Source organism: Dromiciops gliroides, chromosome 5 (genome assembly GCF_019393635.1).
Source record: "Dromiciops gliroides isolate mDroGli1 chromosome 5, mDroGli1.pri, whole genome shotgun sequence".
Lineage (NCBI taxonomy): Eukaryota > Metazoa > Chordata > Mammalia > Microbiotheria > Microbiotheriidae > Dromiciops > Dromiciops gliroides.
Window position 1 is genome coordinate 176,669,669 of NC_057865.1, and position 17,751 is coordinate 176,687,419.

Below are 17,751 nucleotides of genomic sequence, written 5' to 3' on the forward strand. Positions count from 1 at the left end.
TCTTAAAGACAGAACTGCCACCAATGTCAATTTTCCTTAGTAGCAAAAGTAGAACAAAAACAGAAAAAGTCATGAACACATCATTGGTGGGAAAAGGGAAATAAGATAAAGCTTGAGGAGATAGTAGGGTCAAGTTTGGTTTTTTGTTATAGGAAAGACCTGGGTGTGCTTATAGGTAGTAAGCAAGGAAGTGGTAAATATCCAAAGATTAAAGGAAATATTTTTTGTGATAATCAAATGAGATAATGTTGAGGAATGGGAAATGAGGAAGTGAAGGCAAAAAGTATAGACAGCTTTTTCTAGGATTTTGATTCTCTCACAACAAACTTTGATTCTCTCACAAAGCAAGATATAGTACTCATAGCTTGAGTTCTTATAAGGACCAAGTGAAGACCTTTCTTTTTTTCATTGAAAAGACAAAGACATATTTGTGGGTAGCCTGGAAGAAACCAGTAAGTAAGAAGAGATTGAAGACGAGAAAGGAGAATAATGAAAGAGACAAACTACTGGATAACATGGGAGAGAGTGTAATCAAGAGCACAAATAGACAGGATGGCCTTGGCAAGGAGAAAGGCCACCTCTTTGTCAAAGAATGTAAAAAATGAGAATGTCTTGGAAGGGTTGTGAGATATAGAGTGAGGATAAATGGATCTAACAGTATTTTCTCAGTAAAGGAGGAGACAAGGTCCTCAGATGAGGGAGAAAGAGAGGTTGACATAGGAAGCCTTAGGAAAGCATAATTCTTCTGGGAAATACAATGAAAGTCAACAAGAAAAGAATTGAAGAATTGCTATGCAGCAGTGAAAGTCCAATTGAGATAACATAAATTGGGCAGCTAGGTGTGCAGTGGATAGAGCACGCGCCCTGGATTCAGGAGGACCTGAGTTCAAATTTGGCCTCAGACACTTGATACTTACTAGCTGTGTGACTCTGGGCAAGTCACTTAACCCTCATTGCCCTGCAAAAAAAGAGAGAGAGAGAGAGATAGAGAGATAACATAAATTTGTAGTAGACCCGGTCACTATAGTTGTGCTCAGTCACATATAAGTAGGAATGGAGAAGGTAGACAGTGAAAAGTAACCCAGTTAGATTGGAAAGGAATGAATGATGAGAGAGTGAAAGGGGATGAAAGGGAAAGTTGACTATTCAACTATAGGGTCAAGTCTTCAAAGTGATAAAATTGAATCCATGGATTGATAGACTGAAAAAGCAAGAGTACAATATTGACTAGAGATCATGATGAGGCACTACCAGTGAAAGAATTGTGTAGAGCTGGGACATGAAGAAGAGGGTGTAGCCTATGAAAAAAATGGCTCTCAGGGCAAGAGTATATATATATCAGTCTCTATAATTAACTCTTTCTTCAGTCATAAATATCAAGAATAGGAGTGAGGTATTATTTAGATTATTAAGTGGTTCCTGGTATCATTGGAAAGACTCAAGATGCTTCAGCAGGTTGATCAGGAGTGACATTTAGTTGGAAAACCCGGCGACAAAATGGTTTTAATATCTTGAAAACATAAAGAACGACTTCATGTCTTTTGTCAACATAGGGGTTCACCATTACAATAGGGCCTACACCTTGTATGGACCTATGTAGACTCCTCAACTGACCTGTATATACCCCCAAAAGTTCCATCTCCTCAAATTGAAATCTTTCTAATTTGGAAAATATTTTATGGTTCTGTAGATGCTGAAAATGACTCAGATTTACTTAGTGTGGTAGACAGGATCCCTGAAATAGTCAAGAGTATCACATAATAAGCCACAACCCCTTAATCTAGCAAGTCTTGACATAACAAATACATTGATGTCTGAAAAATTATAAAGATATTACACATACCAAATGGTATAATTCAGGCATTCTTACTATACTGTCTCTGGAAGACCATTTTTATCTTCATTTTGTCTTCAAACCCAAACCAAACTGCATGTCACAATTAGTTACAATTTGGTGAATGTCACCACTTCTTGCCAACTTGTTTATCCAATTGGCTGTTAGGAGTAAGGGGTATAGGTCTTAGATATGATACCATTCAGGGCCCTATAGTTGTCTCACGGCCTCAGCTATCTACTTTTTTTTCTTTAATGAATATCACCAAATGAATGGCATGAAGAATCTTCAGAGGGGAAGGTCCAAAAATAACTTGCACCAGGAATCCTAGAAAGTCAGTCATCCATTCACTCAGGGAAAGCATTTGTCAAGTTCCAAAGGTGATCTGAGGCCAGTTCTGCTGCTTCGAAGTGCTGTTGAAGCCAGCAATTCATTGCCTTCTGGATTGAAGATTGAAAAAAAAAATTAAAAAACATGAAAGGGTGATTAGGTTTGCACAAGTCTAAGGTATTGGGACTGTTGATGAAACTCCTTAGTCTCTGAGCTCCCCCTACTGGTCAGTTCAATGTACCACAAGAAATCCTGCCATTGACGTTACAAGTAAGGGGAGCGTATGGCCCTACCTGCATTCAAGGATTCACAGTGATAACAAACATGTATTTCATACATGTATCTCTCCAAGCAAGAACTATTGTCTAAAGATGAGCAGGGGCATGTGCCTCCAGCCATATCCTCACTTAGCTTCCCATTCTAAACTATAGGCTTACAGGCTTGGGAGATTAAAGAGGATGATAGAGTGTACAAACAGATTGTTTGAAGGATTATCAACATAAAGGATGTTTGAAGGGGTTGAGGTACAGAGGAAGATTATGTACCAGGTGGTGAAGTCATCGAAGAATACAGAAGAGTGTCCTAGAGCTCAGTAGATGGCAAGGACAGGGAGGTAGAAGTAGATTTCATGAACATGAAAAGGAAAGAAGTTGAATGTTGAGTATTGTGTTGAGGCAGTCAGGTGACATAGTGCATAGAGAGCTGAATTTAGAACAAGGAAAACCTGAATTTGAATCCTGTCTCATAAACTTTCTAGCAGTATGACCTAAGGCAAATCACTTAACTCTGCCTGCTCTGGTTTCTTAATCTGTAAAATAATGATACCACCTATTTCCCAGAATAAAGAGAAAATGAGATTATATGTGCAAAGTGCTTTTCTCATCTTAAAGGTGTTAATGATTGGAATGACGCCACCTGCTGGAGACTTACTGTAGGAAAGCTCCACCATGAGGAGAAGGCACCTGAGGGCAAGACATGTGGCTTTTCTTTGGTATCAGGAAGTGATGTTTGCTTGTGGGAGGAAGAGGGGGTGAGGCTGGTGCTCTCGCTCGCTCTCTTTTGTGAGGACTCTGGTAGAGAGTGGGGCTAAAGATGCACTCTCCCTTTGATAGATGAATCGAGGCCTTTCTCTCTCTCTTTACCAAATTCTTATTCTCTTTAATAAATGCTTAAAAGTCTAAACTCTTGCTAAAGCTTATAATTTATTGGCAACCACTCATTAGGTATTTTAGACAGTATAGCTAGAATTTTAGCCCCTTGCAAAGGACTATAAATAATTTTAAAATGATCTAGAAGTAGTGACAAGCAACAAAAACTTAGATGACTCATTCATTTTGATATCTGTTATAGACAAGTCCTCCCTATGTCCTGCCCTGTGACTTGAGGCATGAGAAGCACAGGCAGATCTGGTCTTAAAAGCTCTCTCTAGCGGACTGCTAGGTGGTGCAGTAGATAAAGCACTGGCCTTGGGACTTGAGTTCAAATCTGGCCTCAGACACTTGACACTTACTAGCTGTGTGACCCTGGGCAAGTAACTTAACCCTCATTGCCCCCCCAAAAAAAAAAAAGCTCTCTCTAAATTCTTGCAGGCTGTTCATCACTTTACATATAATATCTCATTTTATAATAAAAAGTTGACATACATGTGTATATAGTTTGTATTTTAAAACATTTTACATGTCTTATCTGATTTGACCTTCATCTCAACTAGTAGATGAAGCTATTACAGATAATATTCATTTAACATACTAGAAAACAGACTCAGATATGTTCAGTGAACTGCCCACAATGAACCCATGGATTTCAAATCTAGGACTTGAAGCCAGTTCTCCTGAGTCCAGATATTGTAATTTAATTGATTTTGTGCTAAATACAAAACCTAGTTTTGTCCTAATCAAAGTGATCAGCAGTCTACCATTAATTTTCCAACTAGATTATTTGTTGTGGTTTAGAGTCAGCTGAGTTCAGTTAAAACCAAATCCTGATTAATACTACACCTATGTTTACCTTTGCATATCCATTGCATGAAAAGGCAAATGATATTTCTATTCTTGACAATTTGATATAATGATTTGAAGCCCAAAGACCTGTATTCAAGTCTTTTTTCCACTACTGTATTACTTTCAACAAAGTCAGTTACTCTCTCTAAGCCCTTGTTTCATAGGATCATATATTTAAAACAGGAAGGGGAGGTGAAATCCTACATTAAAGAAACAGGAAAAGGCTTATGGAGTGGGGAAAGAGATGGGGGAGAAGCAGGGGAGTAAATGGAATTTTACACACATCAGAAAAGGCTCAAAGACCTTAAACTCATCAGAGTTGCCTCAAGGGGGAACTAACACACACCCACCCAACTGGGTGGAGTAATCTATTTAATCTGGGCAGTATATGAGCCTGACACTCATCAGAATTGGCTCAAAAAACCTCAATCTCTTCAATTTTGGCTCAAGGAGGGAATAACATACACACTCAATTGGGTGGAGTAATCTCTCTAGCTCTGGGAGGACATTGTGCATAGTGACAGCAGTATTGTTCAATGAGCGATTGTGAATGACTTAACTACTCTCGGAATGCAATCATCCAAGACAATCCCAAGGGACTAATGATAAAGCTTACTATCCACCCCCATAGAAAGAATTGATAAAAAGAGCCCTTGTGGATTGTACATATATAACCTGGTTGTTGTCCTGTGGAGGGGAGAGGAAAGGGAGGAAGGGAGGGGAAAAAATTTGAACTCTAAATCTTATGAAAATGAATGTTGAAAACTACCCTTACATGTAACTAGAAAAAATGAAATAAATGTTTGTTGCAAATAAAACAGGAAGGGGCTTCAGAGACCAGCTAATCCAATCACCTTCAGTTTACAAATGAGGAAACAGGTACACCGGTAGCAAGCATCATGGTCTGAACTAGACTCCAAGTCTTTTGACACAGAAGCCCAGATTTATCCCACTAAAACACACTGCCGGGTGCAGCTAGGTGGCGCAGTGGATAAAGCACCGGCCCTGGATTCAGGAGGACCGATCTCAGACACTTGACACTTAATAGCTGTGTGACCTTGGGCAGCAAGTCACTTAACCCTCATTGCCCTGCCCCCCAAAAATAACATAAAATAAAACACATAGTCTTCTCACCTGCAAAATGCAGATAACCATGCTGATAACTTTGTAATCAGAAGCACTATATTTTATTTGTTCTATAATCACATGTAATGGGGGAGGGGAAACTGTTTCCAAGATGCATGAATTTTATCAAACCTATATTTTGTGACTTGCACTGTCTCTAATTCTATAGTTGTAATCCAATGAATTCACCATGACCTGCATTCTCATACAAAACCAGGGGAAGCAGCAAATAAGCATTTGGTATGAAATAGAATTCATACTTCAACCCATAATTGTCAACCCTGAATTGGTCATATGAGCCATAGGGACTTTTAAAGCTCAAACTGGCTTCATCTTCCTGTTTAATATATATCCAGGCTACTCTCCTTCTGCCATCAGTTGGGCTGTGCTCAAAGCAGGAATGAATTTATATGTGTATGTGCATAATAATATGATATTGTCTATCAAATATAGCATATATTTAAGAGTATATGCAAATACATATGTGTATACCATGTGTGTACATGTTTATTATGTATCTATAGTCAATCATTTTTCAGTTATGTCCAACTCTTCGTTACACCATGTGAGGTTTTCTTGGCAAAGAAATATGTGTGTATACACACATGTATGTATATGTGTGTGTACATATGTGTATGCGCACACACGTGTATTTGTGTGTTTGTATGTACACATGTATGTACACATCGACATATACATCACAAAATTAACTACAGGTTCTCAGAGTGTGAGGAATATAAAAATTCCATTTTCCATTTTGAATTCATTAAAACACAATGAAAATTCATTGGAATCCCTTGCAACAGCCTTTCCCTTTAACTCCATTTGTCCTGCTTGAGAAGGCAGATCAAATTTAAATATTATCTTAACAAAATAGAATTAGTAAGATAAATCTGTACCCCCATCTCTTCTTACCAATCATATAAAGAAACTGACTTTTCTACATAGCTTGAAAGTAAATCTGATTACTTTTTGGCCATACCATTTACTTCAAAGCTGTAATGATTTTGTGTGTGTGTGTGTGTGTGTGTGTCATTTGGAGTTAAGTGACTTGCCCAGGGTCACATAGCTAGTAAGTGTTAAGTGTCTGAGGCCAGATTTGAACTCAGGTCCTCCTGAATCCGGGCCGGTGCTCTATCCACTGTGCCACCTAGCTGCCCCTTTAATGCATTTTTAAATTATTTTTGTTCATTGCTTTAGTTTATTCATTCCACTGTTTCTTCCTTTTGGAAAGAGGTAATTAGGAGTTGAGTCTGTTTAGATTAGAATCATAAAAATTCTAGGTTTGAGACTAGAATGAAATTTTCTATTTATTAAAAAAAAAACAATATTTTTTAAAGGTTTCTGTTTATTTATAGCAGATAGCAAGCTGACCTCTAACTAAAGAAGACCTAGGTTTAGGTCTTACCTCTAACACATGCCAGCTAAGTGTTCCTGAACGAGTCACTTAAATCACTAGGTACGGCCAGGCTATACTCTAAGACTAAAACTCAAAGAGTGGCTAAGTGATCAGCATTTGTAAGAGGATTTTTGGCACCGGGACCTTGCTACACCAATAAAATAAAAGGTTTGAAAACCCCCACTCCAACCCCAATTAACTTTTAATTAAACCATTTCACAAAATTAAGAAAGTATTGTTTTTGAACCACAAACACCTCAATTTCCACAGAGAAACACTCAACTTCCTGTTTGCCAGCCAAGTCTTTTCAATCATTTCACTATTGGCACCACTGACACACAGAGAGAAGATTGTGACAATAGGGCAGTTTTTACATTCAGGAATGAATAAGTGGTCTTCACAAATGTTATATAACACTTATTTTTAATTCAACTTTTTTTTTCAATTAACAAGTATTATCTTCGATTCCTCCCACTTTCCCTTACCCCTCACTCACACTAATACAACTTTTTCAAAGTGGGATACAGAGAAAGTCATGAAAGTTTGGAAAAGAATATTTGTTAAAAAACAGAACCTCATAAGAGAGAGTCCAGATTGGTGACCTGCTGTAAGTCTACAATACATTTTTATAGCAGTTATATTTTTAAAATTAAATCAGTGCATTAAAAACTAAAAATGCCGCATGCAAGGGGAGGAAAACAAGAATAGGGAAAAATAAAACAAATGAAGTAAAATGAAAGCTCTGAATGTGAAACAAAGTTTGTCAGCTAACATGAATGTTAAAAAAAAATTTGCTCAAAAAATAACTCTTATTTTGCTTTCTCGGTTATTTCACTGCTAATTGTGCCCCCTAGTGGCCAATGACGCTTTTTACATACTAAAATAAACTCGGCCCATTAAAATCTGTTTTAATTTCCAAGAAAATATGAACTCTTGCACTTCTACTTGGTAACTGAATGCTGTATCTAGCAGCTCAAAAGAGGTAATTATAAAGCATTTTGGCAAATACGTTAAAGCACAATCAATCAAGAGCCATTTTTTCCTGCTGATTTCTTGAATGTTTTCCAAATTGAACAAGGGGAAAACCATCTGTTATGAATTATAGGGCCATTTCTTAGACCCAAGTTCCACTGGGTATCCTAAAAGGAAAAAAGATATTGCTTTTATTGATGATGAAGTCATGAACTCAAATAATCCCTTATTAAACCTAGTTCAGTGCAAGAATTACAGACTCAGCAAAAAAGGACATTCACAACTCCTCTCCAGGTGGTTCGACCAGAATTTAGAGCCAGTATATTAAATAGTAAATCAACACCCTTTTACATGTCAGTATATTTTCAAGCTAGCTCTCTGGAAGGAAAGAAGCAGTCTGTCCAGAGCACATTGTGTAAACTATACATACTTATGTCTCCAGTTGTCTTCCCCCATGTGAATGCAAGTTCCTTGAATGTAGGGGCAGTTTCATTCTTTTATTTTAAATCCCTGGCACCTAATAAAGTGCCAGGCACAGAGTAGGTACATAATAAATGCTTGTTGAATAATTGAGTAATTGATTATTAGCATGGCCTCCCAAGTCCTGAATTATAGGACTTAATGAAAAGCAACCAAAATAATGCTTACAGTACAGCCTCAATTCAATTCTACTCAGTTCCATTTTGGGTATGTAATTCCAACATCGTTGAAGGAAAGGAAAGGGGGTAGATCTACAGTTCAGTCCATGTATCAACATAATCCCAAACCATCCAAATGGTGCATGCTTTCTCTTTCTCTTCCTTTATTGTTTTCCTGCCTCCTTTGCCTTCTTCTTTGTCTCTCTGGAGGCTCCCTAAATTCCATTTAGTAATTGATGATGCCTTTGATTTTGTGAGGCCTCTGGGTGCCGCTGTGATAACTATATTTGCAAAAGAATCCTTGCTCTGTTATTTAATTATGTTGTGTTTCAGTCTCCTTTTCTACTTAAGTAGAACAAAAAATATATTGAGAGCAGTGTCATGCAAGACAATAACGTGTTATTCATTTTAATTCCCTTGGAAAAAACGCAGATTGCTATGTGCAATAAATGCTAAATGTTGGCTAGGTTTTATATTGCCAGTTGGGAAAACCCTGTATCTATGAGCCTTGTCATTAAAATGTTCTGTCTTCATTCTAGGGGGACCAAGGTCCCCAAGGTGAATTGGATGGTGAATCCTATTGAATTCAAATGCCAATTCCTCTACAGGACTTTTCTTAGCAATCTTTCAAGGCTTATAAATACCTCGGAGGAACACTTGCTAATCTAAATTAAAAATTGATCAGTTGAATGTCATAAAATCCCAGTTTGGTAAGGTATGAGCCACCTCCTTATTTCCCAAGTCCTGTCTGTATCAGTGATACCTCAATGTTTCAGAGCAACAATCTCAGATAAGAACCCGCAGCTTATTGTGTGGTTAACTTTTGTCATGGCACTTCCATTTCCTATCTGTGCCTCTAAGACCTATTACCTAGTCCCTTCTGATGCCTACAGGAAAACACGGTCAAGCAGCGCCCTCACCTTAAAGAAAATATGCCCAGGGCAGCTAGGTGGCACAGTGGATAGAGCACTGGCCCTGGATTGAGGAGGACCTGAGTTCAAATCTGGCCTCAGACACTTAACACTTACTAGCTGTGTGACCCTGGGCAAGTCACTTAACCCAATTGCCTCAGCAAAAAAAAGAAAGAAAGAAAGAAAAAGAAAATATGCCCAGTGGGGAAATCAAGACAAGACAGCTTCTTGGCCCTAGGCCTAAACAGTATAGGTCCTACAGGAACAGCACTGACTCAGGAGAATGGAAAGGGAAGGTGGTCTCTCCAACCTGCAGATGAGAACAAGATAGAGAATCAGCTCCCTTTGTGTTATTGTGTGTGTGTGTGTGTGTGTGTGTGTGTGTATGTGTATGCATGTGTATTCCAGGAAGTGTAAGAGGCAACATGGTATAGTGAATAGAAAGGCTTTAAGGTTCAAGGATTCAGGTCTTGCCTGAGATGTACATGGGTGACCACATGAGAATTAAGCCCTTGGTGACTTAGACAACTCTCTAAAAAGAAATTTCAGATTGGTTGCCAACCTACACTAAAGAAATCAAAAGTCCCCAACAAAAGAAAGTCAGTTATAAGGCTGGCAAGAAATGTAAAGAAAAAATTGTCAGATAATCCTCTCCCCTTTTGGTGTTGCTAAGTGCCTGAAGCTTCAAGGAAATTTGCATGGCCCGGGCACTAGCATGTGGAAACATGATGGAAGTTGAACGGATGAAAAGATGAGCATATGCTTATCCCCAAGCTCAGAAAGATTCAGTGGGAAGTGCAGCCTGAGCTACATACTCTCACATGGGGAAGAAATGAAAGGAATTCATTTCTAAAAACCCAGCTTTGAACAAAGTCTCAACAGTCACCTGGGGTAACCCTTTTGCATGTCAGCTGATTGTGATATAACTAACAACAACAAAAATGATGAAAATGTTCTGATTAGCCTAAGGCATGTGGGATCATCTCATGTTGAAAGAGTAACAACGCTTTCCCCAAAAAAGAAGAAACAGCTGGAGCAATGGAGAATTTAAGGAGATGATATCAACACAGCAGCAGAGAAGCACTGAGCACTTATTGAAGGAGGAGCTTCAGCAGACGATGGATTCAGAGAGAGAAAGGAGTGGCCACAGCAGTGGAGCTCCAGGAAAGTGTGGGAATATAGTCCCCTTCCTTAATATAGTTCTAAATTGCTCTCCAGAATGGTTGGGGACCAAGTCACAGTTCCCCCAACAGTATATCAGTGCACTTGTCCTTCCACAACCCCTCCAATATTAACTCTTCCCATCTTTGGTCACCTGTGCCAAACCATGGGTTGTAAGGTGGAACTTCAGCGTTGTTTTGATTTGCTTTTTTCTTATGACTGGCCTGGAAAAGTCTTTATCATTGTTAATAATTTGCCATTTTAAAAAGAAAGCTACTTATATCCTTTGATTACTTATTCACTGGGCATTTGTCTATATATGTGTGTATATGTACATATTTAATAATATGCATTACATATACAAAATGTTTCAAAAGTCTTAGTGCATTTTATACCCTCTAACTACAGGTGTCTCTCAGAGTTATAACCTGGGTCCTCTTCTCTTTGCCCTCTAAACTACTTGATTTGGTAATCTCATCAGTTCCTATGGATTTAATTACCATTTAATTACTGATGATTCTCAGCTTTACCTATCCTGCCCCAATTTCTCTGCTGACCTCCAACTGCCTTTCAGATATCTCAAATTGGATGACCAATTGACATCTTCAACTCAACAAGTTAAAAACAGAACTCATTATCTCCCCCCCAAAAAAAACCTATAAAACCAGGGCAGCCGGGTGGCACAGTGGAATAGAGTACTGGCCTTGGAATCAGGAGGAGCTGAGTTCAAATCCAGCCTCAGATACTTGACACTTACTAGCTGTGTGACCCTGGGCAAGTCACTTAACCCCAATTGCCTCACCAAAAAAAACCACAACACAAAACAGTGAGAATTGGAATGACACCCCCTGCTGGGAGAGACATTGTGAGCTCTGGCCTGAAAAGAAAACATGTGACTTTCTGAGGTTTCAAAGATCAGATTGGCATCAGGAAGTCATGTCTACTACCTGTGGGTCTTGTCTATTTAAGTTACCACCCAATTAACTTAGAGTTGTGTGTGTAGACGGCCCTGTTTCCAGTTTCACAGAGGGCTTCTGGGAGAAGCCATGGAGAAGCGAGGTCTTTTTGGTTCCAGACTTTGGCATGGTGGGGGACTTAATGTGGACTGCTAGGAAAGGAAGGTTTTTTCTCTCTGGCTATACCGAATAGATCTAAGCTAGGATTTTCCATGCTATAAGGAATCTGTTTCTCTCTCTCTCTCTCTCTCTCTCTCTCTCTCTCTCTCTCTCTCTCTCTCTCTCTCTCTCTCTCCCTCTCTTTCTCCCTCTCTCTCTCTCTCTTTCTCCTCTCTCTTTTCACTAATTTCTAATACACTTTAATAAATACTTAAGGGGCAGCTAGGTGGCGCAGTGGATAGAGCACTGGCCCTGGATTCAGGGAGGACCTGAGTTCAAATCTGGCCTCAGATACTTGACACTTACTAGCTGTGTGACCCTGGGCAAGTCACTTAACCCCAATTGCCCAGCAAAAATTTAAAAAATAAATAAATACTTAAAAGGCTAAACTCTTGCTAAAGCTTCTAATTTAAGCAACCACTCATTAGATTTTAGACATCACAGCTAGAATTTTAGACATTACAAAACTCTATTACTGTAAAGGCATCCCCATCTTCCTAGTTCCTCAGGCTCATAGCCTAAGAGTTATCCTGCACTTCTCATCTCACACCCTGCCACATCCCAGCTGTTGCCAAAACCTGCTGATTTTACTTTTGCAACTTCTCTCATATGACCCCTTTTCTCCTCTGACACTGCCATTGCTGTGGTACAGGCCCTCATCACCTCACACCTGGAGTATTGTATTGCAATAGTCTGCTGGTGGTATTTGTGCAAAAATATTTATAGCAGCTCTTTTTATGGTGGCTAAGAATTGAAAATCAAAGAAATGACCCTCAATTGGGGAATGGCTGAACAAGCTGTGGTATATGATCGTAATGGAATATTATTGTGCTATAAGAAATGAGAAGCAGGGGCAGCTAGGTGGTCCAGTGTATAAAGTACCGGCGCTGGATTCAGGAGGACCTGAGTTCAAATTTGACCTCAGACATTGACACTTACTACCCTGGACAAGTCACTTAACCCTCACTGCCTCACAAAAACAAAAACAAACAAACAAACAAAAAAACGAAATGACAAGCAGGATGATTTCTAAAAGATGTGGAAATACTTATATGAACTGCTGCTGTATAGTGAAGTGAGCAGACCAAGAATATTGTGCACACTGACAGCAATACTGTTTGATGAAGAACTGTGAATGACTTAACTATTCTCAGCAATACAATGATCCAAGATCTTCCCAAAGGACTAATGATGAAGCATACTATCCACTTCCAAAGAAAGAACTGATATTGATTGAACACAGACTGAAGCATGCTATTTTTCACTTTATTTCATTTTTTTTCTTTTATTCGAGTTTTTTGTAGAAAATTACTAATGTGGCAATGTTTCACATAATTGCCCATGTATAACCTATATCTGATTGCTTCCTGCATCAGGGAGGGGGTAGGAAAGGGAGGGAAGGAGGGATAGAATTTGGAACTCATAGCTTTTAATAAAAATATTTTATCAAAAAAAAAATTCTGCTGGTTACTCTGCCTATATCAAGTCTGTTTCCATTGCAATCCAATCTCCATTCAGCCACTAAAGTTTTTTTTTTCCCCTAAAGCAGATCCAACTATGTCACCCTCCTACTCAATAAACCCCAGTGACAGGGCAGCTAGGTGGCGCAGTGGATAGATCACCTGCCCTGGATTCAGGAGGACCTGAGTTCAAATCTGGTCTCAGACACTTGACACTTACTAGCTGTGTGACCCTGGGCAAGTCACTTAACCCTCATTGCCCCGCCAAAAAAAATAAAATTAACAAAAAAACCCAGTAGGGGGCAGCTAGGTGGCACAGTGGATAAAGCACTGGCCCTGGAGTCGAGAGGACCTGAGTTCAAATCCAGATTCAGACTCTTGACATTTACTAGTTGTGTGACCCTGGGCAAGTCTCTTAACCCTTATTGCCCTTAAAAAAAAAGAAACAAAAAAATAAAACAAACAAAAAAAACAGTGATTCCATTTTGCCTCTAAGAACAAATGTAGAGCATTTCACAGCTGCTTGTTCCTCAGTAGAGGGAACTAGTGAGCTGCCCAGCCTGCCTGCGTACCCACAGTTGCCACGATGGCCGCCCCGATCTTTACTGCTGCTGCGGCTGGTGCTGCTCGCCCTGGTCTTCACTGTCCACGCTGAGCGCCTGCCCCGAGAACGAGGAGGGCGTGCAGCGCGCCCTCAACTACGCCATGACCGAATTTAACCGGGGCACCAATGACAAGTACGGCAGCCGAGTATTCCGGGTGTTGCGAGTCAGAAAGCAGATTGTGGCTGGTATGAAATATGTTTTTGAAGTAGTAGTTCGTCGAACAACCTGCAACAAGTCTGTGGCTGACCTTGCAAACTGCCCCTATCATGAGAACCCACCTCTGAAAAAGCACTCCATCTGCCACTTTGAGGTGTACACTGTTCCTTGGCTGGGCAAAACTAGCCTTTTGAAGAATGAGTGCAGAGATGCCTAGGCTTATCCTTGAACACATCTGTGACCATTCAGAGCTGCAGCTGCTTTCTGTTTTTTTGAAAAAAAGAGCAATAACACAACCTATTTGATTCATTATTACCTGTTAGTGCTGTGCAAGGTAATGATGTAATCTCCTCCCTAAACTTGCAGGAGAAAATAAAGGCTTGTCAAAGTACCTTTTTGAATTACTAATTGGTTTCATACTTAGATGTTCTTTGTTTTTTCCAAATACGGCAGGTTCTCAGAGATGAGAAGTTTTGAGACTTTTAAATTGTTTTTAATAAAAGTAATGGCATTTATTTCACTTTGGAAAGGCAAAAAAAAAAAAAAAAGAACAAATGTAATATCTCCTCCTTGGCATTCAAAGCCAATAACCTCTCCCCCTCTTACCTTTCTAATTCTCTTAACACCTTACTCCTTTGCCACAGATTCTTTTTTTTTTTCCGGCTACAGATTCTTCAATCCAATGACACTGGCCTCCTGGATGTTACCCAAACAAGACACTCCATTTCCCAGATCCAGGTATTTTCTCTACCCAGCCATCATGCCTGGAATGCTCTCCCTCCTCATCCTGATTCTGCTGGCTTCCTTAGGTCCAATTAAAATGACATCTTCTATTAGAAGCCTTTCCCAACTCCTTTTAATTCCAATGCCTTCCCTCTATTGACTTTTTATCTGTATGTAGCTTTTTTGTATATTTTTGTTGTTTGTTGTCTCCTCCATTAGATTGTGAGCTCCTTGAGGTCAGGGACTGATTGTCTTTTGCTTCTTTTTGTATCTGTATTGCTTAGCACAGGGCCTGGCACATGGTAGGCTTTACTGATGGATTTGTTTATATCTGTGTATTCACATACATAAATACAACATATATATGATATGCATGTGTATGTATATCTTGGATATCAGATTCTTATAAGAGGTGTTTGATATGAAGATTTTTTTTTTCCCAATTGAACAGGGGGAAGTATAACTGGTTGCCAAGAGACAGAACTATGGGAAGTTGGGCCAGAGGAGTGTTCCAATCATGACACAACTCTTCCTCATTTTGGAGCATTAATTTGCTGGAAAGTTACTCTCTTCCTTACTAACAATCAAGTGTGTGAACCTATTCATGTTAAAGGGCCAAGAATTATCCTGTTGTTTTATTTTCTATTATTTACTTTGCTAATCTATTCTAATGAAATGTTTTGCTCTGTGAGTCATGGTTTCTGTCTAGTCTGTTAGTAAAGAAGCCCTGGATGGGTCCTTAAGCTAAGCATTACTCCCACACACAGTGGACTCAAGTGGGGGATATCTCAGATATGAATGTTTATATGTATATACATGCATATATAGAGAGAGAATTCCCCATACATATGAATGATTAGTTAATTCTCAGACAATTTTCAGCTTCAGATTTTCTTGCTGCTCCCCACAAAATGGCTGTTTCTAAGTATTTATCTTTTCTCTTTCTTCTGTAAAGTTCTTCTTTTGCCTGCCTAGAGGTAGGAGCCAAAACAGGCCTTGATAAGCAAGATATCCTGAGATACCTGAGACACCCTGTGCTAGAATGGCAGAAAGAGCAACCGCAACAAAGAAGAAATTTAATATTGTCAGGACTTTGAGGAAAAAGAAACTCTAATAATTGTTGGTGGAATTGTAGAATGGTACAGGCATATTGGACAGTAATGTGGCAATATCTAAGTCACAAAAAACAGTCCTGCCTTTTGTTCCAATGATCCTTGATGCTATTGGATTTTATCCTAAAAATGCAATAAAAAAGATTAAACGATTCTATCTATACATAAGTATTCATGGTGGCTTTATTAGTTGGGGGGGGCAGTGGGTTCTGAACTTGTGATATTGACATACGAAACTTCCAGTGAGTAAACTCTCCCCTACCCATGGAGATAAGCTCTGCAACTTATACTCTTAGAGCTGGTATTAGCAAAAAGTTTGAAACTATAAATCCAACAATTTTAGGATGGCTAAATGAATTATTTTAAATCTTTGATGTACCTGTGATCTCCCTGATGTGGGTGCTCTCTCCAGTGATGAAAATCAAAACTTGTTAATGCCTTCTCATCTTATATAACTATTCTGTCTTCCTGAAAAACCTCTGTGGGGAACCTACCCAAAATACTGGGCACCTTCCTCTGGTTCTCTTCACATTATATGAATATCATTAGAGTATAGGGGTTGTTCATCTGTTATTCCTCAATCTTGCCACATGATTGTTGTTGTTCAGTTCATGACCCCATTTGGGGTTTTCTTGGCAAAGGGACTGGTCTATGCATAAAAATTATCCATCTAAAGAAACATTTGTTGGAAAATATTTAGGCTTAGCCTTGGTCTTATAGCAACATATAGGAAAATGACTGGTGAGGGCCCTGACCATTTCCAGTCTGGGATATGAACTTCCTGACTTACAGCATTTGACCCTCTGCTGGTCAGTGCAAATAGATGGAATGCAAGTCCACAAAGAGGGCACCAACTCAAGGATAAAGGCTTCCTTATTAACAAAAGATGTCTCACCTCCTTGTGTGGCCTATATTGTTCTTATAACTAACTCCTTGTTTTCATGGACCTCCATATATTAAATTTTGGCCTTCACAATGATTCACAACTTAAATTCTACTGAGGCTATGTTACTTTATGACACTACACCATACAGCATCACCAGAAAAATGTATTGTTAAAAAGATGGGGTTTGGAGGGCGGCTAGGTGGCGCAGTGGATAAAGCACCGGTCCTGGATTCAGGAGTACCTGAGTTCAAATCCGGCCTCAGACACTTGACACTTACTAGCTGTGTGACCCTGGACAAGTCACTTAACCCCCATTGCCCCACAAAAAAAAAAAAAAGATGGGTTTTTGTCTGGGAGAGAAACTTGGGGTCATTGAAAGAGCTGCATGGTTTTCCAGAGGCAATCCAGCTCCCTCACTTCCCTACTATTCAATTCTGGAGCCAATTCAGTTTCCAAAAGCAACATCTGTTCAAGATCTAGGTCTTAATGGACCAACACTATGGGCTGTTCATGTAACAGATAAATATCATAGTCTGGGAAAGCTGATATCCCCTATATATTTCATTTTTCCTGTATAGATAAGTAGGCCAAATTCTTCCTTGTGACTATGGATCTAATTTGGAGACTGTGTTTTTGATGTTCTGCATCTTAATGCAATTAGCATAATGCAATCTGCAAATGGGAGCATCTGGAGGATCTCACAATCTCTATGGAATTCCTCTTCTCTTCTACTTCTACTCTTTACTAGACATGCCCCCAGAGGGTGGCATGTCTTTTGGATGCATGTGTTGGGGTTTTGCCTTGCTTGAGAGGAATAATAATAAAGTCATCAAATAAAGTTATTTTTTATTTGTCTCATTCAAAGGGTTCCTCATAATTTTGACATATATATGGGAAGCACTTTGTTGAAGTACAGATTTTGAGATAGCATTTTGCTTCATCAAATTAATGCTTTTTTAAAAATCAAAGTGGGTTTTACATTCTCTACATCTTTCAGTCAATTGTGTGACTATTAAGGCTGTAGTCTGCTGTAAAATATTCTTTGCACAAGTCTGCCGATTCCATTCTCATGCCTTCATCAAGAATGTCTTCCAAGTGTAGATTATTCTCTTAAAAAGTTGTAGAAATGGGGGAAGCGAGATGGCGCAGTGGATAAAGCACCAGCCCTGGATTCAGGAGGACCTGAGTTCAAATCCGGCCTCAGACACTTGACACTTACTAGCTATGTGACCCTGGGCAAGTCACTTAACCCTCATTGCCCTGCAAAAAGAAAAAAAATGTTGTAGAAAATTAGTTAGTAGTTATTAATATTCTCTGTCATCTC

At 39.2% G+C, this 17,751-nt stretch overlaps 2 protein-coding genes across 2 annotated transcripts in view; both read left to right on the forward strand.

The window, feature by feature from the left end:
• The window catches only part of LMNTD1 (lamin tail domain containing 1), a 537,731-nt gene extending 523,305 nt beyond the window's left edge, over positions 1-14,426 (forward strand). The window contains exon 15 of the mRNA XM_043969355.1: positions 14,376-14,426. The gene's annotated coding sequence lies outside the window, so the exon portion shown is untranslated. The remainder of the gene's footprint in view (positions 1-14,375) is intronic.
• Positions 10,265-14,030, forward strand: LOC122728865 (cystatin-like). The gene is given in 3 exon segments (XM_043967596.1): positions 10,265-10,379; positions 13,480-13,609; positions 13,611-14,030. Coding segments are annotated over 3 exon segments (558 nt in total). The 3' UTR covers positions 13,924-14,030.
• Positions 14,427-17,751: the final 3,325 nt, after the last annotated feature.